Consider the following 24,720-nt stretch of genomic DNA (forward strand, 5'->3'; position numbering starts at 1 on the left):
TGATAAGCTTAATTTGTATGCTTTGAATGCTGATAAATCAATTGCTAAAATTTAGGTATAGAAAAAAATATTTTTACCTCCCTCAGATTTATAATTAATCATTATTATTGTTTTTAATTTATATTTTAATTATATTTTCTTGATTACAGATGAAGATGAGCCCCTATTTATGTCTTTAGTGGCAGATTTATTCCCCAATCAGTCATTGGAAAAGACATCGTACCCAGAGCTTGAAGCTGCTATAGCCCAAGAAGTTGAGGAAATGGGGCTAATTTACCATCCTCCTTGGGTTTTGAAGCTAATTCAGGTAACACTAGCATAAGCTCTATGGACAGTTGGCAAAATATATCATGTTTAAAAATGGTCGTAAGATAGTCGTATGTACCTACCTATGTAAATATTAGAGGGTATACTAATGAATAATATACAAGTATAGCTAAAAGAAGTACACTACTGAAGCACCCATTAATTTGGCGATTAGCATTATAAGTGATCCTTATTCCAAGCAAGAAATCAATGACTATTAGTGCTAAGTCCATAATTGAGCAATTTTTGAAAATGATGCTAATTTTAATTGTTTATCTCCAAGGCCATGTGATGCAAGAAATTGGATAGATGAAAAGTTACAATTAAATAATGTGCCTGTTTGAAAGGAGATTTATAATTGGGGTGTGATGGAAAGAAAATGACTTTGCCAAAGTATTGCAAAACCAGTGCATATGCCAGTTTTTTTATGACGTGGATTATTTATAAAACGAATACATAAATCAAGGGAATTTATTTAAATGTATTTTTTCATGCTCATTTAACGTATTTTTTTTTCATTTTATATTACCAAACAGATATTGTGGTATATATTATATTACAAAATGCATCAGGGCCTTTGATTTCTCTCATCTTTTTATATTTTTAGATAAGCATCTCTTCTAGCTATTGTACAAATTTACATAGAATAATTTTCCATTTTAGAAGAAAATTATTTTCCATTGTTAGAATGCATCACTTCCCTCCTGCTCTCCCTTCCAGTGGATGGATAGGTACTTATTTGATTATTTACATTAACCCTTTCGTGCCGGACATGGGGTGGAGCAGATGGGCATTTTCATATGCAGAACACCTGACGTCGGGTATAGCTGTCGTGGATTTTTCAACGCAGACGACCGGATGTTGGCTCTGGCCAATGCGAGGGAAGGGAAGTGACCGTTGAGGTTGCAATTGTCCGATGCATTCAGGCCCGGCCTGAGACCCAGCTTAGCGAGTCCCTAGGGCCACTCCTAGGCAATAAAGCTCATTTATGACCATCCTCACCACAGGAATCTGTTGCATAGTAGTTACGTTAGCAATAGTTTTTTTCAGTGGTATGTTTTATTGCATACTACTATATTTTTATACTTTGAAATGAATTCTTCGTTTTGTTCTGTGCCCAAGAAATTTTTAAACGGAATTTTAGCGTTAAAAATAACGGATTTCTGGACTTATAGCCTTATTTCCTTATATTTACTAACTTTGTTGTTATTAATGCTAGAAACCCGTTTAAAATTCCACAATGCTTAAAAAAGGTTAGTAATTCTTTTAGATGAGTTAATCATTTAAAATCAACTACAATGTTTGGTTGAAAAAAACACTGGTAACGAAATAAGTTGACGGTGGATTTGTGCTATGATAGGGTTAAAGGGTGAAGTCCAGTGGTCAGGGTAAGGGAAGGGCGGGTTGAGCTGGGCCCCAAATCTGAGGGACGAAAATACTCAGGCAACTCACCCCCAAAAAAAGAGCTCCGTACAGAGAGGTTTAAAATATTCTTATGCTACTCATAGCACGAAAACGTTTTTCTATTGTAGGCACCAGCAGGAAAGGGTTAAAGCCTCCGTACTGCCAATTTGTTCGGGCCAGAAAAATCAAGACTGCTGTAGGGGTTTCGTTGTGCGGATGTGATATGTGGGTTGTGTCTTCGAAGAGGCATCAAAGTGTTCTTCACAATTCCAGTCTAGTATACTTCTCAATCTTGCTTTATTCACCTCAAAACCCTTTCCTGTAGCAACTATAAACAATTTTTATTATTTGCAATCAAATACCTAGGCTATCACTGTGTGATTTTAAATCTGCGTATAGTGGAACCTCATTAAAGCGAGTACGGGCTATTGTGAGACCCCCGCCATTATGAGAGATTGCCGAAGCACCATCCATTGACCTAGCATGCAAAAAAAATTCGTTTTTACGATGCCCACTTATGGTGTTGACGCTCGCCATAGCGAGAGTTTCCATTGCGGGAAAACCTTCACCAAGAGTCCCTAACATCTCTAATTGCTGGCAATCTGTTAGAAATGAAGTTAACATGGATTTCTCAGTCTCAAATTCATGTGGTAAACTGTCTTTGGATAAATAAGTCGTTCATTTTGGTGAAAATACTGTGGCATTATCATTCGTGAATGCTCAATCTTCTTTTGTTTCTAGGGCAGCAGAAAGCAGTCGACAGCATACCCACACGTCCGTTAGTTGCGTGAATAGTATTTGAAGGTAGACACCATGGCCAAAAAATGCAAAACACGTCTAACAAGGGGAGACCACGTACAGTGCAACCTCGATAAAACGAGGCCCCAGGGTGCTCCAATAAACACTCGCTATAGCGAATTGTCGCTTTACCGGGGGTGGAGCAAATAGCAGCCAATATTCCTGTTGCGAACAGTTGTACAGGAACAGGAGTGGTGCGGCGACAGATTAATTTATATCCGATAAACGTAAGTATAAATCCAGACAATAGGCGATGTTTTTTTGCATCACTAAAATTCCTTACTCAAACAACGACTAACTATTCAAACAATTTATAAGCGCCGCACTGAATAAAAATCATGCAAAGCATTGTTTTTTAAAACAAATTTGGTCATGGTGTCTGCCATCAAATGCTTTCTATTCATGCAACTCACGGACGTGCGGGTATGTTGCCATCTGCTTTCTGCCGCCAGAGGAACAAAAGAAAATCAAGCATTCGCGAATGTTAATGCCACAATATTTTCACCAAAATTAACTACTTATTTATATCGAACGACAGTTTACTAAATGAATTTGAGACTGAGACATGTTAACTTCATTTCTAACATATCGCAAGAAATTACGGGTATAAGGGACTCTTGGTGAAGGTTTTCCGGCGATCTCTCCGGCAAAACACTCGCTATGGCGAGTGCCAACACCATAAGGGCCTTGTAAAAACGAACTTTTTAAACATGCTTATTATAGGGTCAATTGACAGTGCATCGGCTATCTCTCGTAATGGCGGGGGTCTCGCAATAGCCCGTACTCTCTTTAACGAGGTTCCACTGTACCTTGCTCCGCCTTTTTCAATATCGTATGTTTTATTTGAAAAATTTAATTGTTTGTCATCCTCATCCATTTGGAAACATTTATTTCTGTATTATTTTTAATTTAGTATTGATAAAATTTCTGAACATATTATGAGCATGTGGAAACCATTAGGAAAAGGACCATCCATTAATAAGTACAAAAGACTAGTGGTACAATATTTCCATAAATAAAATATATTTTTGCAGCTCTATGAAACACAACGTGTGAGGCATGGTATTATGACCCTGGGACCTCCTGGAGCCGGAAAAACAACCTGCATCCATTCATTAATGAGAGCATTAACAGTATGTGGTGACAGTCACAGGTAATTACTTTAGTATTTCTGATATTACATTGTATAGTCTAAGCATTGCCTCAAACTTAACCTTAAAAACATTAATGCAAAGTGTACATTATTGCATAGTAAAGTAATGGTCCCGAATAAGGGGAATGTTATCATATGGTAAAAGAAACAGTATTACAAAACTTCAAACCAATGTCGCTGTAGGTATCGAAAAAAAGTTTGTTTCAAAATTTGATGCACACACACACTCCACACCATAGAATTTTAAAATTGTGAGCTCACAATGGTTTTTTGCAAAAACAATTAAGCTTGGTTTAGGTCAAGCCAATGAATTAGTGAACAATGAAGCAGTACGGTATACAGAAAAAACTCAAGGTGAGGCACAAAAGATATTTTGAGCTACCTATTCTTTTATCGTAACAAAAAATTATCACTTTATATGCAAAGTTTAAGATAATTTTATTTAAACTGATGATACGTATATACGAGACAATGCTATCTAATGATATAAAAAAGTTATGTATCCACCACTGCCTTGAAGGGCAATGAATGTGTCCAAGGTCTTGGAGATGCTACTTGTTCAAAGAAAATAAAGATAGGAGATATTTTTTTGTTTGTAATGGAAAGAATGTGAAGCTGAGCAAGGGTGACAGCCTAAAGAGGACTTCTTGGGTTACACTTGTCTTTTTTTCTCAGAATGAATCGTGTAATAATAATAATAATAATAATATTTATTTGCCCAAAGGATACTATATGTCATGATACAATCATAAAACAAGTATATAGGGCACGTCAAAATTAACAAATTCACATAAGAAAATGTTACATTTCAGATTGAAGATATTCTTTTATACTATAAAAACACTTCTCTATTAAGTAAGCTAAGACACTCTTTTTAAAAACATCAATATTTTCTATACTTTTAATATATACAGGTAGGTTATTATACAATTTTGTACACATGAGCTCAGGCCCTCTAGATACCAGAGCTAGGTTCGATTGTTTGACATGAACGTCATTGCATCTCCTGGTTTCATAGGAATGTATCCTATTATTCATAGTAAAACAACCTTTATACCTTTTTACATATATGACACTCTGATATATATATACGCAAGGTACAGTGAGTAATTTAAGGCTTTTAAAAAAAGGGCGACAATGAGCTCGACACTTTAGTTTGCACATACTTCTCACAAATTTCTTTTGTATAACAAACACATTATGAAGTTGGGGCGAAGATCCCCATATTATAATTCCATATGAAATTCTTGAGTAGAATAATCCATAGTAGAGGGTTTTCAGAACATACTGGCTTACACTATGCTTTAATACAGATATAAGATAAAACACTGTATTCAGTTTTTTACATAGGTGCTCTATATGTGCATCCCACTTCATATTTCTATCCACATAAATTCCTAGAAACTTTACACATTCCATATCATTAAGATAATTATTTTTACATTGCAGTAGATCATTGTCCTTTGGGCTGTGCCCAGCAGAAAACAATATCACTTGGGTTTTATCATCATTTAGCCTTAGTTCATTGACATCACACCAGGTTTGCATGCATTTTATTATATATTGACTGGAATCAATTAACGCGGTCAGATTTTTTCTTTTTGATAAGATGGTTACATCATCTGCATATAATACACACTTATTATCTTGGGTTACAATTTTATTAGGTAGGTCATTGATGAATATTAGAAAGAGAAGAGGACCCAATACTGACCCCTGTGGTACACCCTTTTTGACTTCTAACGTGGAGGAGAAATAGACTGTCCCATCTTTCCTGTATGCTACTTTCTGTTTTCTTCCATGAAGATATGTCTTAAGCCAATTTAGAGGAATGCCCCTAATACCTATTGATTCACATTTTTTTAGCAATTTGTCATGATCCACAGCATCAAAGGCTCGGCTCATGTCAAAAAATATCCCCATTACCTTATTTTTACTATTTATTTCCTGTGTAATATTATCAATTGCATTAAATAGAGCCAATTCTGTCGATTTTCCCTGCTGAAAGCCATATTGATGGAGTGATATTATGTTTTGCTTATCAAGATAGTCAATGAGCCTTTTACAGAATACATACTCAAATAATTTACCAAATTGTGGCACTATAGATACTGGCCTGTAGTTTTGCAGATTATTTCTATTGTCTTTGTTCTTATACACTGGGACCACCTTGGATACCTTCAAGGAATCAGGATATACACCTTCTGACAAGGACTGGTTGACTAACGAGAGTAAGGGTCTTCGTATGAGGGACTCACAGTCTTTAATTACTTTTCCCGTTATTCCCTCAATGTCAGCAGACTTTTTCTTTCCTATCTTGGCTATATAGAGAGACAACTCTCTTTCTGAGCAAGGCTTAAGATACAATGAGCTACTTATTTTATGGTTTTCGAGAGTAGCTCCACTTTGGGTGGTAATCACCCTCTTAGGAAGATGCAAGAATGAGTGGTTTAGGGCATTGGAGATTTCAATGGGGTTTGTAGTAATTTCCCCTTGTTCATTTGTAACTTGATCTGGCAGAACTGTTGGGTTGGCATTGACATTACTTTTTATGATGTCCCAGGCTACTTTAGAATAATTAGAGGCATTCCTAAACCTTTGGTCATTATACTCCCTTTTTGCTTTTCTTATAAATATCTTATATTCTTTCCTAAGTTGAGAGTACTTCTGTCGCAACCCATCATCATTTGAGTACCGTATTTGCAAAAATGTTTGTTTTAGAACTCTGGATAAGTTTTGAACTTCTTTTGTAACCCATTTTTTTGTGCTGACACTCCTGTGTTCCACGGACTGCAGCGGAAAAGCTAAGTTGAAGTAATACTTAAATCTACAAAGATATTCATCAAAGTTAACATTCAGAGGTCTTCCACCATATATGTCTTTCCAATCTTCTTGATTCAACAATACACAAAAATAATTCATATTATGCTCATTAAAGAACCTACATTGATTTAGGGTTTTTGATTGAGGATGCTCCTCATGTATATGAAAGATGGATACAATAGCTGAATGATCAGATATTGCTGGGTCAAATACTGAAGTATTAACATTAGATTCATTGTAATCAGTGAAAACGTTATCCAGTAGTGTCCCTGTGCCATTAGTAATCCTTGTTGGAGTATTTACCAGTGGTTTCATTTGATAGGACTGTAAAATTTGCAAAAATCTTCTTTTATCTTGTCCGTCCTTAAAAAGGTTACAGTTGAAGTCTCCTGCCAATATAACATTTGGTCTTGACAATTGACTTGTCAAGGTGTACAACAGATTATCTAAAATTTCTAGGAAACTATTAAAGCTACTAACAGGGGATCTATATACAGATAATACAATAAAATCATTACTTGCTACAGTGTACCTCACTGCTGCACATTCAAATATAAGTTCAGCATTTAGATTATGCACCAAATGCGACATATTAGAAAAAACTAATGTACTTTTTACAAAAATAACAACACCTCCATTACGATGATCTTTCCGACAATAAAAGTCACCAATCACATAGCCTGGTATTGATATAATTATATCTCTCATCCAATGTTCAGTTAAACATATAAATTCTGGTTTCTCTGCCTCTGCTAGTGCTTCAAGCTCTGCTATTTTGTTACTCAGGCACTGAATGTTTAAAACCAGTAATTTAAACCCTGAGTGTGTCTTTTGCTGATTTGAGTCACAGAAAGCTAGTCAGGAAGACTTACCCTTAGGTTCGACTCTCATGTCAGTCGACTGTTGTCTTGGTCTTGTAAATTTGTTGATAATCACGCCAGAAGGCCAGTGAAGCGGATTAATCACCTGTTTAAAATCACTGTATTCAACGCCGAGTTTGAATGCACCATGTACACTTTTACCATCTATTTTTTCACAAGAATCACACGTGACGTCAAACTTATTTTTTACATATTTTACCACTTCATCTTCAGTGGTATCGCTGGCCAAGCGGCCCACATATACGTACGTTATCATTTTCGCAGCTCGGAGACCTGCACCGTTGTTTTCAGTCGCACCTTTTCCGATACCAAAGAAGTTTCGTTTCTTTCTTCTGTGTTGCACTCGGGTATAGCCGTCGTCGTCTGATTCTCTTCGTGATTGTTCATGGTTTAGGCGCACTATTCCGCAGCTGGTTTGATCAACATGGGTCGTTTTTTCCTTTTTTGCCGAAGGTTTTGAGTCAGAAACAGTGTTTGCTCCAAACTCAGCCTCTTTTCCATCTCTTTGACGATGTTTCGCCGGCTTAGCTACGTCATGTGAGGCCTCTGTTACGTGATTTGCCACTTCAGCAAATCTTAACTTTTTCACACGATTTTCATTCCCCGCGTGAAACTTAGGGTTATCCTTTAGATTGTTAATCTCTTCTTTTAATAATTCGATGTCGCACGCCATCTTGCTAAGTCGGTTTCCTTCAATAACGCGACATGAAAGACATTTCCAGAATAATCCGGAAATTTCCTCCAGAGCTCTCAAAGCAATTTCTTTCAGGCCCGTACACTTATAATGATAAAATTGCTTGCAATTTTCACAAGGAAGGGCTTTTTCACAATCCTTTAAATGGTTTTTACAAGCGTGACATTCAATGTTTACTTGACCGGCCGCCATGTTGAATCCTCCATCTCCATGTTGTAGATAAATCTCTTCCTATTCAGGAAATATCCATTGGAGCTATTATTTCTTGAAGGTTTAGGTAGGTTAGGTTATTTCTTGTAGGTTATTTCTCGTATCTTTCCACAAAACCTATTTAGGTTGCCAGTTCTTGATAGGGTAATGTGGTTTATGCTTTGATTTGACAGCTTATGTGTCCTCAAGTTTAACTACAACTGAGACTGGCAGTAAGGTGGAGCAACAGGGAGCAATTGTCATCTCCCTCTCTCTGCAAGTGTTTAACCATCCTCGCTGCCATAATAGTCAACCTTTCCAAAATTTTGTCTTTTACTTTGAATTCCTAATCACTTGGAGGTGCCTTTATGTTGTAGCTAGAAGACAATGTTGCCATTCCGTGAATGTAATCATGAATAGTGCCTGATGATCATCGATTTAAAATCAAATTTTGCAAGAAAAATTGAAAATGCATTAGGGATCAATCTAAAGACTAACGGATTATAATTGGGCCAACAGCTATTTAACGTAGGCCAGGAATCTCAGACTGAATATTGTAACCGTTGCTGCTTGACAATTTCATGATTTAGCTTAAATGTGTGTTTCCAAGGGAAGGAGAGCTGTATTTAATTGCCTTGTACTGTGTTTGTCTGTGTGTGTGTAGTTAGATATGAATGGACCTGTGTGTAGCACAATTCTCCCCCTTCCCCCCCACAATTTCCCGCCTCACAATTTTGGGGTTTTTCCGATTGAGTGACTGTGTGTACGTGCCGAGGAGCTTAACCCCTCCTCCCAACCACCTGCGGTACGGTACGAGGCGACCAAAGAAACCACCTGTTCTCCACCCAGGCTAGATGAAAGGGAGGGACTGGGACCTGGGCCAATTAGCCTTCAGCCAATATGAAGGTAAATCTCAAAATCAGAAAAAAAACAGAGAAAACCATCATGAATGAGGGTTTTCGAAGTGAAGCTGGGTTGTTCTTTGGTTAACATGTACTCATCAACATTGACATTAATAAATGGTTAAATCTGGTGATAAAGAAACATTTTATCTGTTGGCATTGTTAATGAAGCTTTGAATGCAACCAGTGGCATGCCAAGCAGTGTCGTCGCAAGCACGAGTTGCACGCGTAGCTTTTTGTGCATTTAGGCCACCCACCAAAATGGGCCCTAGGCCTCCCACATCCTAAATCCACCCCAGGAGGTATCAACTTACAAAAAAGAGAAAGAAAAGACTTAAGCCTACTTAAGTTAATCCAGAATGTTAGCACCTCATTACTCCTAAACAATATCCTCACAGGACTCGAGAAGATACCTTGGTCCCAATAGAGCTCAACCATTTGTCCAAACAACCCCTCACCTACATACTCTATCACACGTCAACCACAGTCTTCCCTCCATGGGGGATGGCTTTCATCCCAAAAATTCGTCTCCTTCACTAGTGCTTATGTTAACAAAGAAAAAAGGGATATGGTGGGTGCACCCTAGCATATGAAAATTCCATTGTAGCTGTTAACATGAATCTTGTAATATCACATCAGCATTCACCATAAAAATGTCTGATAGAGTTATGGCACTCAGCATGCTGGAGAGTGCTTTCAATTTTCTATTATTTTCCAAAAACATAGCATTCCCTGCCATTGAATTGGTTCTTAATAGGATCACCTTTGTATGTATAATGCTTGATCTGCAGTTGTGCACTTTAAGGCAGTGAGAATTCACAAAAAGGAACACCCTAAATCTCTCCAGTTACTGATAATTATTTTTTATTATTGCCACATTCAGAAATTTTTGTCACTTCATAAATATTCCAAAAGGTGTCATAGTTGTTACATGTTACAGTCATTTTTCACTTCCATTCCAATATGAATATGGTTTTCAACTCTTCCTTTACCATCTGTCTCATTTCTCTTTTTGCATCTTACAGTGAGCATAAACACTCATTTTATTTTCCTTTGCAGGGAAATGAGGATGAATCCTAAAGCAATTACAGCTGCTCAAATGTTTGGCCGACTTGATGTTGCCACAAATGACTGGACTGATGGAATTTTTTCAGCTCTATGGAGGAAAACTTTGAAGCTAAAAAAAGGTACAGAGAATAAACACTTCTTTAATTCTCTGAATTAGTGGGCAAATGTTACACGTGATAGGAATCCCACATGGGGCCCATATTTTTATGGGTATCTATTTATAAACAGTTAAGAGTTATGCATAATTTTATAAAAGAAAAAGAAATTTAAGTACCTTTCTAAAACTTCTCTCAGTTGCCACAGCAATTATTTATTGCCAATAGATTTACACTTAATTTAAAATTGAGTGACATCAAAAAGTCCTGCACCCATAACCTGACAACTTCAATCCTAAATTAGTGTATTTCTCGGGAGAAATTTTGGATGCATAAAAATTGAAAAACTATCCATCAAAAGTGAACAGTTAATAGCAGCTTGATATGGAGAATTACACAATAGTACCTATTGCACTACAAAAGTCATAGACATTGGGCATTTGATGTATTTTAAGCATTTTTAGCCACCAAAATTTTAAGCATTTGTATGGTTGTGGATTCACAATTCTTTTTTCTCAATTTTCCTCTATTTTAACATTTCATTTGGGCTTTTTTCTTCTAGCTTTATTACTAGATTTGTTAGATTCCTCATTTTTCTTCAAATTGTCATTGAATCTTCTCATCCATTATCTCCACACTATTCATTAACTTTTGTAGGTGAACATGTATGGCTGGTTTTGGATGGTCCTGTTGACAGTATTTGGATTGAAAATCTGAATTCTGTATTAGATGACAATAAAACACTGACTCTGGCAAATGGTGACAGATTAGGAATGGCACTGACTTGCAAAATAATTTTTGAGCCTCATAATATAGATAATGCATCGCCTGCAACTGTATCCAGAAATGGAATGGTAAGTTAATTTTCTTTGTTGGCACCAGATGCAAAGAAATGGCATAGTTAATTTTATTTCATGGAAGGAAAAATTTTATTGATAGGTATATATGAGCTCTTCTGGCTTGGATTGGAATCCATTAGTCAGCGCTTGGTTGAAAACAAGAGGCAACAAAGAAGCTTCGGTCCTTAGAAGCTTGTTCAAATCAACATTCCCAACAACCTTTTCTTGGGTGACGCAGAATTTGACAATGGCAATGAGTGTTTTGCAATGCAACATTATATCTCAGGTAAGCATGTGATGTTATTCTTGCTCCAGGGAGGATTGGTAAGTGTCTTTTAATACATTAATAGTTTTGTGTTGTAATTTATGGATTGCCTAATTTTTACCCTTAAATTCTCAGTTTTCTCTTCCATTGCAGCATTCATCTGCATAATATTTTCTTTATTTTAACATTCTTAGCTGTACTGAATATAGGCAAAATATTACAATAGAACTCTTATACCCAGTATCTGTTAAATATTCGTGTGATTGAAATTCAGTACTCGCCTGGCAGAAGGATGTGTTTGCATTTACATTTTTTCTGAATAGTATCACTGCCATCAAATCGCCATCATATTCTCAGAAAAGGGCCTATTACAAACTTCTAACCACATGCAGTAGATCTCTGCCCATGGTGCCCAAAAGCCATTATTACTGGCCACCTGATCCCTGTGGTTAGGTGGTCAGTGAGACACCACGACCAGCTATTCTGGCTTTGAAACTCTACCTGCTGAAGTTTCCATCATGACAGACAATTTTTTTCCTCCTCTGAGTTAAGGTGGAATTTTTAAAACAAAATATCTGATGATGTAATTTATTTTTTACGGCATACTATATACCAGAGTACATGTATGTAAGGAATTTGGAATTGGAGCAGTTGGAAAGGAAAAATTTATCGTAAATAACATTGATGTAATAGAACAAGTCACGTCCATTTTAAATATGTACATCGTTATTGATTTTCATCACCTCTAAATTATGCATTCATTTTATATTATCATATTCATTTTTGTAAATGTTTGCTTTACTTTTAAATAAAATTTCTGATAATTACTATACCAGTAGTGCAATGATCAGCATTTGACGTTGAAATTTTGCGTTTTATCATTATTCGCCCATGGGTTATATATTGACTGTCTTGCTAGTTTCTTGTTATGGTATTTATTTTTTCATCTACATTATATGCAACGATCACTATGAAGTGGGTGTGAAGTTTATTTATTCAAGAATATCAACAAGTAGGTACCACTGGTCAATGGGTATTGGCAGTTTAATTTGCAGTATTACAACAGACTATATTGCATTAATGTGATTTAACTAGAGATGGGTTGAATAGCAGATTTCTCAAACTCGAATATCGAATTCGAATATTAAATCATTGCTCGAATATTCGAATACCTCGAATTTCAAATACCTCGAATACTAGAATTGCACAAAGAATATTAAACGTACGTTTTTCTTCTTTTTACCTTGATGAATATAAATAAAGAGGTATACAGTGGAACCCTGATCTATCGTTTTTCAGGGGGACGAAAAAAAACGATGAATGCGGGAATGTTTGACTAGGTTGCATATGCAGCAGGAAACCCAAGATTTTGGCGAGTGATTGTGATTTCCTAAAAGGATTCAAACAGGAATTTAGCTGATTAATGGGATATTTTAAATCTATGGAAACAATTTGGGCATATAGTTGATTCAACTAACATCTCTTTCAAATATCCTAAGGGGACACACCACCTCGCGAAAAAATGATTGCATGCCGTCTAGGCATTTACACTGCTACGATGGATTTCTGTCTGATGTATACATTCTTATCTACCAAATGCCATTTCAGCGGCACGCCCATCTGATACTCGGCTTCATCCAACTTCTTATTTTCAACAGGTAGCTCGCTTTACCCCCACTCCTACTGTCAAGTGCTAGCGGACAATCCGAGGCGTTTTGCAAAATGCATGCGCTTCTTCACTGGATTTTCTTCTTCTTCGATTATTTTCAGTCCATCTTTGGAAGTTCTCATGAGATAAGCAGATGAATTCAATTTGCTAGTAGGGGGAAACCAAATATTCTGAGAAAATATCCCTTCGTCTGTGACAATAGAGATTTATAGCATAACTCATAAATTGTAACTTGACATATGTTTTCGAAAAAAAAATACCGCATCAACTTCGGAGAAGCTCAGCTGCGAGGATATCAAGTTTCGCCAGAATGCTAAGTCTGCGTTGTATTTTGACATTTTTTTCTTTGGGTAAAATGCTTAAATAAAGTCAGAAATACGTCGTGTTTGGTCTTATTCTTTTTGAAATTACGCGAACGTTACTAATATTTCAATCCAATAAAGGTGTAGTATCAACTGAAAAAAGTCATTGTTAGACACCTTTTGTGCTAATAGATGACTCATGCAGCGGTTGACCTCCAGAAATGGAGAACTTCGAAGCAGGCAGGCAGAAAAAGGTCAGTGTGGGAGAAAGAGGGAAGGGTGAAACACGATTCTATTACTCTCCTGTAACTTGATATTTTCTTTTGAAGCTTTTGATTTTTGGTCTTCGTAATATCGAACCCTTCGTGAGCTGGGGCCTTTTGTTTGATTTCGGAGAGGAGGAAAGCGTCGGAGGACGGGCCGAGGGCTGATGGATGGAGGGGGTAACGGATTTCGGGAATTGTGCTACGTAGTTACTATCCCACGGCACTGAGGTTCTCCGTGGGGGGAATCGGGGATTTTCGAATTTTTTTTCAACCGATCATTTTCGGTTCCCTACGTTGAACTCTTTTCACAGCTTTAATGCACGAATTTGGTGTAATTCGTCAACTTGCCTAAAACGGCGCTGCGTGCACTAAACGACTACAGTTCTCTACATTTTTCCAAGTCAACTACCAACGACGTGCGTGCGACAGTGTATGACGTAAAATTCAAAGTATTCGAGGTATTAGAGATGGTACCTTAAGCATAACTATTCGAGACCTTGAATATCGAATACTTTCTAGCATTCGAGGTATTCGAGTATTCGCGGATACTATTCACACATCTCTAGATTTAACTGTGATTTTTTAATGTGGGATAGGGAATCCAGGAATGAGCAGTGTTACTGTGTCAAATTTTGAAGTAAAATTTATGATTCATTGAATTTCTTGTGTGTCATACAATTCCTTCTTTGTTTTCAGGTGGTAAGGTCTATCCAACACAGTGATTTCATGTGAAGTATACAACGTTACTTCTGTGACCATGTGAATGTTTTTTGGGTGAAAATTGTGATTACTGAACTCATTTGAAGGAAACTATTCATACTTGTGTTGCCTTGCCCAATCAATGAAGCTCCCAGTTTTTTTATAATCAATAGGTTACTGACTCAATAGACATAACCATGAATAAATGAAATATCAATGAGTGACATTATTTTGAATGTATTGTTTTTGATTAGGTGTTGCTCACATTTCTGAACATTTTATAATTAAAATCGTAGATTAATTTTCCATGACTGCCATTGACAGGATATGTTACAATAGCTTTTTTTTCTACACATATGTACAAAATGAGAGAATTTCAGTGCCCAGAAGGAGTTTTTTTGGTAAACAAGCTAAAGAGTTAATGTAATACAAAGCAATGAACAAGTTTTTGGATCAAAACATGAGTTCTGTTTTCATGAATAGTTTCTTCTTGCAAAAACTGCTAAAGTGTGAATATGATAATAATGAATATTAATCTATGCATTGAATCCCCAACTCTGATGAATCTCTTGTGGAATCGGTCTTTCAAGATTATTAAATCTATAAAATAAGTGAAATTTTATTCTTTTTTCTATGAGCAGATGATTGCTCTATTAGAGGGCCTGATACCACAGGAACAAGAAGATGAAGAAAATGATAAAACTGATGCTAATGGAAAAAAATCATCGGAGCCTGATATTGAACCAATGGCAGAGATGGCTACTACAGACACTCAAGGCTTAGCAAATGCTGCTATAGATGATGAGGATGAAGAAGCCATGGGGAGAAGGGAATCAAATGCTGTAGGATTAATTGGAGGAATCGAAATGCCGGAAGGGGAAGATATTGGCTTCAGTAATATCACAAATCAACATTTTCAGCGTTTTTACACCTTCTCCCTCATATGGAGTGTTGGTGCCCTTCTGGAACTAGATGGAAGAAAGCAGTTTGATGGTTTCCTTCGCGAAAAAGTCACAAAGTTGGATTTACCCCCACTACAAGAACAATCTGATGGTCTGCCACCAAGTACAGTTTTTGACTATGTTGTTTCAGCTGAAGGTAAATGGTGCTATATTTCATAATTGACTAACTTATAATCCTAGTGAAAGTTTAGAAGGGATGCTACATAGACAGCCTCTTTGCAACCACTTATTAATGTTTTTTTTCTGGCTAAATACAGGGGTCTCTTATTATTGTCAGGTGAATGTGGCTACTTACTGAGATTTTCGTAAATAGCTTTACAGCCTAATTAGGTGGTGTCAAAGTTCATGTAGGCTATGCTGCACTGTCTATGTATTCTTCTCTTTTCAAGCAGGGTCTTCCTCTTTGTAAATGACTGAGAACAAACCATTTTTATACTACAGCTACATTCAATACTTTGGAATGTGAAATCAGCCTCCAGGCTGTTTGAAAGTAGATAGATCACCTGGTAGAGCGTGCAAAAATATGCAATTCTATTAATTTTTAGCTGTCCTTGGACAAGCTCTAAGACAAACTTATCATAGGTAATGCCTATTGAAAATTTATGTTTTGTTCATGTAACTATGGAACGAAAAGTAGAGAATTTGATTTATTTACGCATATCTAATTTTCAAGAAGTGATTACATCAATATTTAAAAACTGATTTCAAAATATAGTAGAAGAGTAACAATCCGGAATGATTGGGGCCGGACACATTGCAGATTAATGATATTTCCAGTGAACAGATCGGTTACCTGGATGTAGGCAACACTTCACGTAGACAATGTTTTTCCAGATTGTATGTTGGCACCAGTGGAAATGATGAATTGTTGAACTGAGGGACAAGTAATGAGAAAAACCAATCAAATTTATCAAATTTACGATTTAAGGTGATTAAAAAATATTTGAAACATTTGAAAAAGTTCTTTGTGCGTAAATGGTGAAAGTAGATGAGTCATGAAAGTAATCTTGATGAGACCTCCTGTTAATGTGAGGAAAATGGCACAAAATTTTTTCAATCCAACTAGAACATCAATATTTTGCACCTCCATATTTTTCAACTTGCACCTGTTGCAAGGTCCATGTCATTTTCATGGCTACTAATTGAAACTCTTTAGTAATTATCAAATCCTCTGATCCGAGGTATTCTCACTTTGAATATGTTACCATAAGTAATAACCGACTGTGAATTTAACTCTTAAATTTAATATTTGTAGTCGCAGCTAATTTAAGTGCGGAGAATGTGAGTATTTTGGAAAAACTTCTGGGTATTAACTTCATAAACAATCCTTGATTGATTCTCAGGACTCATACGTAGAGATGCCCCTCAAGTTTCGGGCTTAGCGGCAGTGGAAGCCCACCACAAGACCAACTCGAGAACATAAGGCTGGGTGGCCATTCACTCCTCTCATGGAACTGCTTATCTCAATCCCAGGTTTCAAACATCCTCCAACAACAAACAATAATTAGGAAGTGTTAAAAATGTTTTGAGGACGTGCACTTGTGAAAATTGATTGAGATATCTGAAAAAAAAACTACTGCAAGGCTCCTGCACTTAAAGCAACTGGCTATTTAACTCGTGGATTATCAAAACAAAACGAACTTCTGATCGAAAAAGGGTGCTTACACTTGGAAAAACAGGATCCAAAAAACATATAAAAAAAACTTATTCTCACTGCTGCAAAATAGGTGCATGTAGATGAAAGTGGCACGCATAATATTAATTACAGCAGACTCCCAATTATCCGGCTGCGGTATATCCGTGTTGCGGACTATCCGTACATGATTTTCACTCTAGGTCAATATTTTCCGCGATCTTTATAAAAACATAAAATCGGACGCAAAATCACCAAAATTACTGCATCAATGCTAGGATACACCAGTCTTATTATTACCGTTAGAATCCCCTTTGTAAAACGGAAGCGTTTGGACCCTAACTGCATTCACATAAGCTCCGTGTTCCTGTTTTCCAAGCCGCGCAGTGTGCGACCGCGCTCCGTGATCACGGATACACATCCCAGAGCAGTTGCAACCTCGGCAACTTGTGCGAGAGGCGATTAAGTACGTGGCGTGGTGTCTGACAGTGTAGTTTCCGATGTCGAGCAGTGGTTTTGAAGCATTCGTGCAAACCACTTTTCTGTAACCGTGATCTCACAGCCACGGATGTGTGGTTTTCGAAACAAGGCCTTGCATGGAGTATGGAGCATAATAATACGAGTAGGTACAACCATGTTATCGTCGCTAATAAGATCGCAAACTGGCGAATATAGATCTCAATGAGTCTAGGAAGCACTCTAAAATAACATAATAATTGCATGAATAATAATGTATTGTTTATTTAATGTAAATTATGAACATTACAAGACATTCAAGTGAAAGATTGGGTTATCCGTGTTTTCCTTTTATTCATGCCGTCTCTCCCCATCATTAGCCCGGATAATCAGGAGTGAGCTGTACTACCCATTTCCATTCCTCTTCCAATTAAGTCCGGAAAGTTAGAGGAATTGACATCATATGTCGAAGTTGTGAATTCTGTTGTGCAAAATAACCACCTCTGGGTATCCCAAGTCACATAATGAAATATTGTGCTGAAGAAAATGGCAAATTAGTTGACGAGCTCTCATGGGATTGTTGTGAAGACAGCCAGACTCTGACATGGCAATTAAACCAGTTAGAGAGTCATATTTTTGATGATGCAACTTTAGAAAAATAGAAATTTTGAATAACTCTGATACATTTTCCATTGTTTAGATCATTCAGTTATTTAGATTTCTGGATTATCGATTTTCTGCAATTGCATTAGAATATTGCGTTAGAAAACATTTGACCATCAAGTGGCCCCTGATGTGTCATGTGGCCATGCAGATAGCCAACAAGTAATAGATGCACATAGTATTTCATTCCCTACATGGTGGTGCAAGTCTGGCTTCAAAGGGCTTGGGAGCCCATTTCACCATCTTATCCTGTTGCCTTTGATGATATGATACAAATTTGCAGCCAAATATCTATTGAAGGGAGCATTGAAGTGGTAACAATAGTGCTTGTTGGGAGACTGTATTTGCATCAGTTATGGCAGGCTGGAGACAAAAATAATAAAATAATGGTAATATTTTAATGTTGTTGGTGCATGATTTTTTTGTACTTATATCACTTAGGAAAATGGCAGCACTGGAGTAACCTTCTTGGGAAGTATGTATATCCTGAGTATTCTACTCCTGACTACAGTAATATTCTTGTACCAATTGTGGAAAATGTCAGCATTGACTATCTGATCAATGTGATCGCTAAACAAGGAAAGGTATGTTTTTTATATTGCACATGTGTGAGCAAAAAATAATTCAAAATGAGGAAATGTATTAATGGACCCATGAAAAGGAGAGCCTTGGGAAATACATATTTAGTTTTGTATACTATGAAATAATCTTTCTCAGGAAGTTCTATTGATTGGAGAGCAAGGTTCAGCCAAAACTGTCATGATGAAATCTTACATGAAAAAAGCTAATCCTGATACTCATCTAGGCCGTACGTTCAATTTTTCCTCAGCTACCAGTCCTTATCAATTTCAGGTAAATTTATTGACTATAATGGAGGAATGTACTACATAATCCTGTAATTCTGACTCTTTTAATTACATGTAAAAAAAATAATTCATTGCAGAAAACCATTGAGAGTTATGTGGAAAAGAGAATGGGGAGTACATTTGGTCCCTCTAATGGGCGCAAAATGACTGTATTTATCGATGACATCAATCTTCCTCAGATAAATGAATGGGGAGACCAAGTAACTAATGAAATTGTTCGACAAACAATGGATATGAAGGGTTTTTACAGCCTGGAAAAGCCTGGAGACTTCACTACCATAGTGGATGTTCAATTTGTTGCAGCAATGGGACAACCGGGTGAGTTAATACACAGTTCTTGCTACCTATGCATGTTTACCACCACCATATGTACAACATGATGGATAAGTGATATTGGATGTTCCAACAACTAGACACAAACTCTGTTAAAAGCAAGATGTTTTTAACTCTTCTACGTAATTTTATGGCTTTGTCAGTGATCCAGGAAAAGGTAAATGATTCAAGCCCAGGAAATATTTTTAAATCAGAAAAAACTGGTCTTACAAGAAAATTTAGTTCCGTAAATTACATTTTAGAAGACATTTAAAATCCTTTATACCAGGGGTGCAGCTAGGAATTAAGGCTAGGGGTGGTTCTAGGCACAACTAATACTTACGGGGTGGGGGGTATTGCATACCCACCAGGATAAGCAGGAGTTGCAGGGGCCCTCCTCCAGAAAAAAATACGTCTTTATGGAGTTTTACGGCTTTCTGAGGGATATTTGATAAATCCTAACACTATTTAATAAGTAATACTGATCTAAATAAGTAAAATGTATTAAACTTAAAAATTTCTCTGAGCTCTGGGTGGGGGGGGGGGGTTTATCCCCCAAACCCCCCCCCCCCCCTCGCTGTGCCTCTGCTTTATACCACCGCTGCTTTTTCAAACTTTTCGCCAAGTTTTCAGACTCAATTGGTTGCAAGTAGCAAGCAAGACTCAACCACGCTTGGTTGCAAGTGAGCTTCCGAAAGTGTCACAAGTCATTGAATGCAGTTTTTTTATCACTGATGATTTCAGGCTTATCTTTGTGAAAGCTTTCCACAATGGTAAATGAAAGAATAAACTTTTTAAAGTTATATTTGAAAAGCACGACTCTGGGTTCATAACATTGTTACAGATGTATATTTATTTTCCATACAGTTATTTTTATTCTCCTTATTTTGTGTTGAACCTCAGTTTGGACTTATTTTAAATGATTTATATTTATACCGTATTTATTCGTGTAAGCCACGCCCTCTTGTATCCCGCACACCCCCATTTTTGGGCTGGCTCATGAGGAAGAAAAAACTTCCTAACACTTTTTGGGTGCGGTCTAATATAGGAACTCATGATTTGTTGCTAAATTGATAAATTTATGTTTCCATGATAAAAAGGTTAAATAATGTTAGAAATGTAATTCCTGCAAAGGTTACCTAGTTTCAATGCTAACCTCTGGAGAAATAAACGATAAGAATTTGAGGGAAAATGGAACGCGGCTTACAATTTGGAGGATTTATGCAAGTCGCAAACCCCCATTTTTTTCTCTGGCATTTCCGGAAAAAAGGAGCACGACTTCCACTGGTAAATATGGTAATCAATTTTTTTCCTTTAATGAAAGAGCCATGCTAATAGGAGATGACAAAGTTGCAGCATTATCACAATATCATATGTATTTGCTATATCGTAATGATAATGGTGTACAACATTGATCTGTGGGAACTTTGGTTGTTGCATGAACGGTGCACCTATGTTTTGATGGAAATAGATGTGAAAATGTAAATTGAATGATGCATCTATGCAAGTCACCATTGTCAAGATTTTGTGACTCCTTGTATTGCCAACGAGCTTAAACGTAAAGTCATAGTGATATTTTCTGAGAGATTATAAGAATAATGTTTTCAGCTAAATGGAAAACTGTAATTTTTTAAACTTAACCGTGATTCCTTGTTGGGCGAGGGTGACACTGTAAGGAGCAATAACTGAACCTAATCTAAGCAAAATATTGATTAATTTGAGTCCTGAGGTCTTGGGTAGAGGTGATCTTATCAAAATTTTAAGTGTGGATGCAAACTTTAAATGTTCTATCATGATATTGTCCCTAATTATCACTCTCAGGTGGTGGAAGGAATGACATACCATCCCGGTTAAAACGGCAATTTTGCATATTCAACTGTGTAATACCTTCGAATGCTTCAATTGACAAAATATTTAGAGTAATAGGAGAAGGTCATTACAACACAAAGAGAGGATTTTGCCAAGAAGTGAGGGAACTTGTGAAAGATATAGTTCCCTTGACTAGAGAACTGTGGCAGAGAACACGGGTAAGTGCCATTGATTTCCGTCATTCAGCATCCTCCATATTACATTTCATGATTGTCTCATTTTTATTGCATAATATTGAAATGTATTGATTTGAAGAACAAATCGTGAGTCATCTATTTAAAAATCAGCTTTTCATGGAACTGATTATCTGATTTTCTATCGAGACTCTTCCCACTTGTAACTGTCAGTAACCATCTTCAAATGAATAAAAACTAGCATAGGTTCAACACCTCTAGCACAAAATGTGAAGCTCACATTGCTCCAATAATCAATTAATTGTCAAAGTAACTGAATTGACATAAAATTTTTAAATGACGTTTCTGGTAGGAAGATCTAATTTGTTATGTAGGTGACATGCCAAGTGAGGAAAAATTTAACCCCTAATATGTTAATTGATGAGAGCAAGAGAAGTTAATCATTTTATTTTATTTATTTATTCAAATTAAGTCCATTAATAATCCAATAATAGATTTCTGCTAAAAAATTATCATATTTATCATAAAATCATGTGATAGATACATTTTATATTTCTGGAGAATATCCATAAAGATATGATGAAGTGTTTAGGAAGAAATCCAATTTTTCAAATCACAGGTTTAATATTAAATACCGTGTACGTCTGAATATAGTACCCCCTTTTTTCCAAAAATGCCTGTGGTAAAAGTAATGGGGGGGACTATATTCAAACGCATTTTTTTTTTTCACTTTTCCCGAAACTGAAGCCTCAAAATTAGGGGGGGGGGACTATATTCGGAGAAATACGGTAATGTGAGTCATGGTTCTCTATTATTGCTATATCTTTTTCGGTAAAATGGAGGTAAAAATTTAAAATTATTTCATTATAAATGTGCTGGTACTCTAGATTTTCAGAACGTACTTATGGAGAATTTATTAAGCTCTTAAGCATAGCCAGAAAAAAGTATGCTGGTGTTTGTTTGAAAGGGGAGAACATAAGACTTTATCTTCCAAACAGTTTGGGGTGGATTATAAATTTGCGCTTGTTTTTTCCTCTCTTTCCTTGGCTTTGGTTAGGTAAATACTCTTCGATTCATCTAAGGGCTGAATAACTATAGAACCTCATGCATGGGAAAAACTTTGCTGTTGCTGGAATTCAAAATCTCCATAAAAAATGTGCTAGCTGTGTTTGAATGTTCTCCTCTTTAAATATGTCATCTTTAATTGGTGTTGCCATTTTATTTTTGATAGTTAACCAATATTTGTTTTACTGAATAGCTTCATCTCCTGCCAACCCCAGCAAAATTTCACTATGTTTTCAACCTGAGAGACCTTTCCAGGATATGGCAAGGGATTGTTGGAACACTATCAACTGTGATTGATTCTCAATCTGTATTGATTGTCCTTTGGAAGCATGAAGTTACTAGAGTTTTCTCTGATCGGTAAGAACTTACATTTTCATTTTCTTGATATCAGTGATTGCTTGAATAATTTTTAATCATGGTTGAAACTATTTTTTAATTGGAAGCAGTGTATTATTTCGATTACTGCCTAAATTTTCAGCTTTTGACTAGAGATGTGCGAATAGTATCCGCGAATACTCGAATACCTCGAATATTAGAAAGTATTTGATATTCGAGGTTTCGAATAGTTATGCGAAAAGTACCGCCTCGAATACCTCGAATACTTTGAATTTCGCGTCATACACTGTCGCACGCACGTCGTTGGTAGTTGACTTGGAAAAATGTAGAGAACTGTAGTCATTTAGTGCTCGCAGCGCCGATTTACGCAAGTTGACGAATTACATCAAATTCGTGGATTTTAGCGGTGAAAAGAGTTCGACGAGGGGAACCGAAAATGGTCGGGTGAAAAAATCCGAAAATCCCCGATTCCCCCCGATAGGAGAACCTCAGTGCCGTGGGATAGCAACCTTAGGGCATTTCCCACGATCCGCTATCCCCCTCCATTCAGCACTCGCCTCACCCGCTCTGAGGCTTTCCTCTTCTCCGAAATCAAACAAAAGGTCCCAGCTTGCGCAGGGATCGCATTACGAAGACCACTGCTTCGAAAAAAAATATCGAGTTACGAGAACAATAAAAACGTGTTTCACGCCCTCCCCCCTTTCCTCACCCACTGACCTTTTTCTGGCTACCTGCTTCGAAGTTCCCCATTTCTGGAGGTCAACTGCTGTGTGAGTACCGTGCGATACTTACATTAGCGCATTTCCCAAGATCCGGTATCCCTCTCCACTCAGCACTAGCCCCCCCCCTCTGAGCCCTTTCCTCTTCTTCGAAACAAAAAAAAGGTCACAGCTTGCGCAGGGATCATATTACGAAGACCTTAGCTTCGAAAAAATACCAAGTTACACGAGAACAATAGAAACGTGTTTCGGGCCCTCCCTTTTCTCCCCCACTGATCTTTTTTTTCCTACCAGCTTCGAAGTTCCCCATTTCTGTGGAGGTCAACCGCTGCATGAGTCATCTATTAGCACAAAAGGTGTCTAAGAATGACTTTCGTCAATTGATGTTACACCTTTATTGAATTGAAATATTAGTACATAATGTGCGCGTAATTTCAAAAAGAATAAGACCAAACACGACGTATTTCTGAGTTTATTTAAGCATTTTACGCAAAGAAATAAATGTAAAAATACGACGGAGACTTAGCATTCTGGCGAAACTCGATATGAGCAGCAGAGCTTCTCGGAAGTTGATGCGGTATTTTTTTCCGAAAACATATATCAAGTTACAATTTATGAGTGGTGCTATAAATCTTTATTGTTACAGTCCCAGACAAAGGGATATTTTCTCAGAATAATTGGTTTCTCCCTGATAGCAATCCCAATTCATCTTCTTATCTCATGAGAACTCCCAAAGATGGACTGAAAATAATTGAAGAAAATCCGGTGGAAAAGAGCTTGTATTTTGCAAAATGCCTCAGATTGTCAGCTAGCACTTGGCAGCAGGAGTGGGGGTAAAGCGATGTTAGTTGAAGTAATTATATGCCCAATTGTTTCCATAAAATTAAAATATTCATTAATCAGTTAAATTCCTGTTCGAATCCTTTGAAGGAAATCAAAATTACTCCCCAAAATCTTGTGTTGCCTGCTGCATAGGCAACCGAGTCAAACATTCCAGCATTCATCATTTAGTATTCAAGGTATTCGAATATTCGAGCAATGATTTAATATTCGAATTCGATATTCGAATTCGAGAAATCTGCTATTCGACCCATCTCTACTTTTGACACATTAATGCCTCAATGTTGCGTAATGTACTGAGATGTAATAGGCTTACAGATGATATAAAGTTGATAAAAATTACTGTGAAAACCAGAACCATATTCACTACTATTATTATCCAAATTCCATTTATCAAATAAGAGTGGGTTATTAACTCTCTCACGAGTCATATCATGGTCATCACTAAGCTTCCAAGGTGGAATAATCTTTAGTTATATTATTAATTGAGGCTATTACTAGATAAGAAATTT

The 24,720-nt window shown here is 36.8% G+C and overlaps 1 protein-coding gene across 1 annotated transcript in view; it reads left to right on the forward strand.

The window, feature by feature from the left end:
- Positions 1–24,720, forward strand: part of LOC124158523 (dynein axonemal heavy chain 5) — a 174,866-nt gene that overhangs the window by 65,249 nt on the left and 84,897 nt on the right. Inside the window, exons 38-48 of the mRNA XM_046533651.1 lie at positions 150–307; positions 3,543–3,661; positions 10,210–10,337; positions 10,971–11,167; positions 11,253–11,438; positions 14,995–15,451; positions 18,509–18,651; positions 18,785–18,919; positions 19,011–19,251; positions 21,067–21,272; positions 22,507–22,670. Of these exons, the coding sequence (XP_046389607.1) occupies positions 150–307; positions 3,543–3,661; positions 10,210–10,337; positions 10,971–11,167; positions 11,253–11,438; positions 14,995–15,451; positions 18,509–18,651; positions 18,785–18,919; positions 19,011–19,251; positions 21,067–21,272; positions 22,507–22,670 (2,134 nt within the window). The remainder of the gene's footprint in view (positions 1–149; positions 308–3,542; positions 3,662–10,209; positions 10,338–10,970; positions 11,168–11,252; positions 11,439–14,994; positions 15,452–18,508; positions 18,652–18,784; positions 18,920–19,010; positions 19,252–21,066; positions 21,273–22,506; positions 22,671–24,720) is intronic.

Source organism: Ischnura elegans, chromosome 1 (genome assembly GCF_921293095.1).
Source record: "Ischnura elegans chromosome 1, ioIscEleg1.1, whole genome shotgun sequence".
NCBI classification, from domain to species: Eukaryota; Metazoa; Arthropoda; class Insecta; order Odonata; family Coenagrionidae; genus Ischnura; species Ischnura elegans.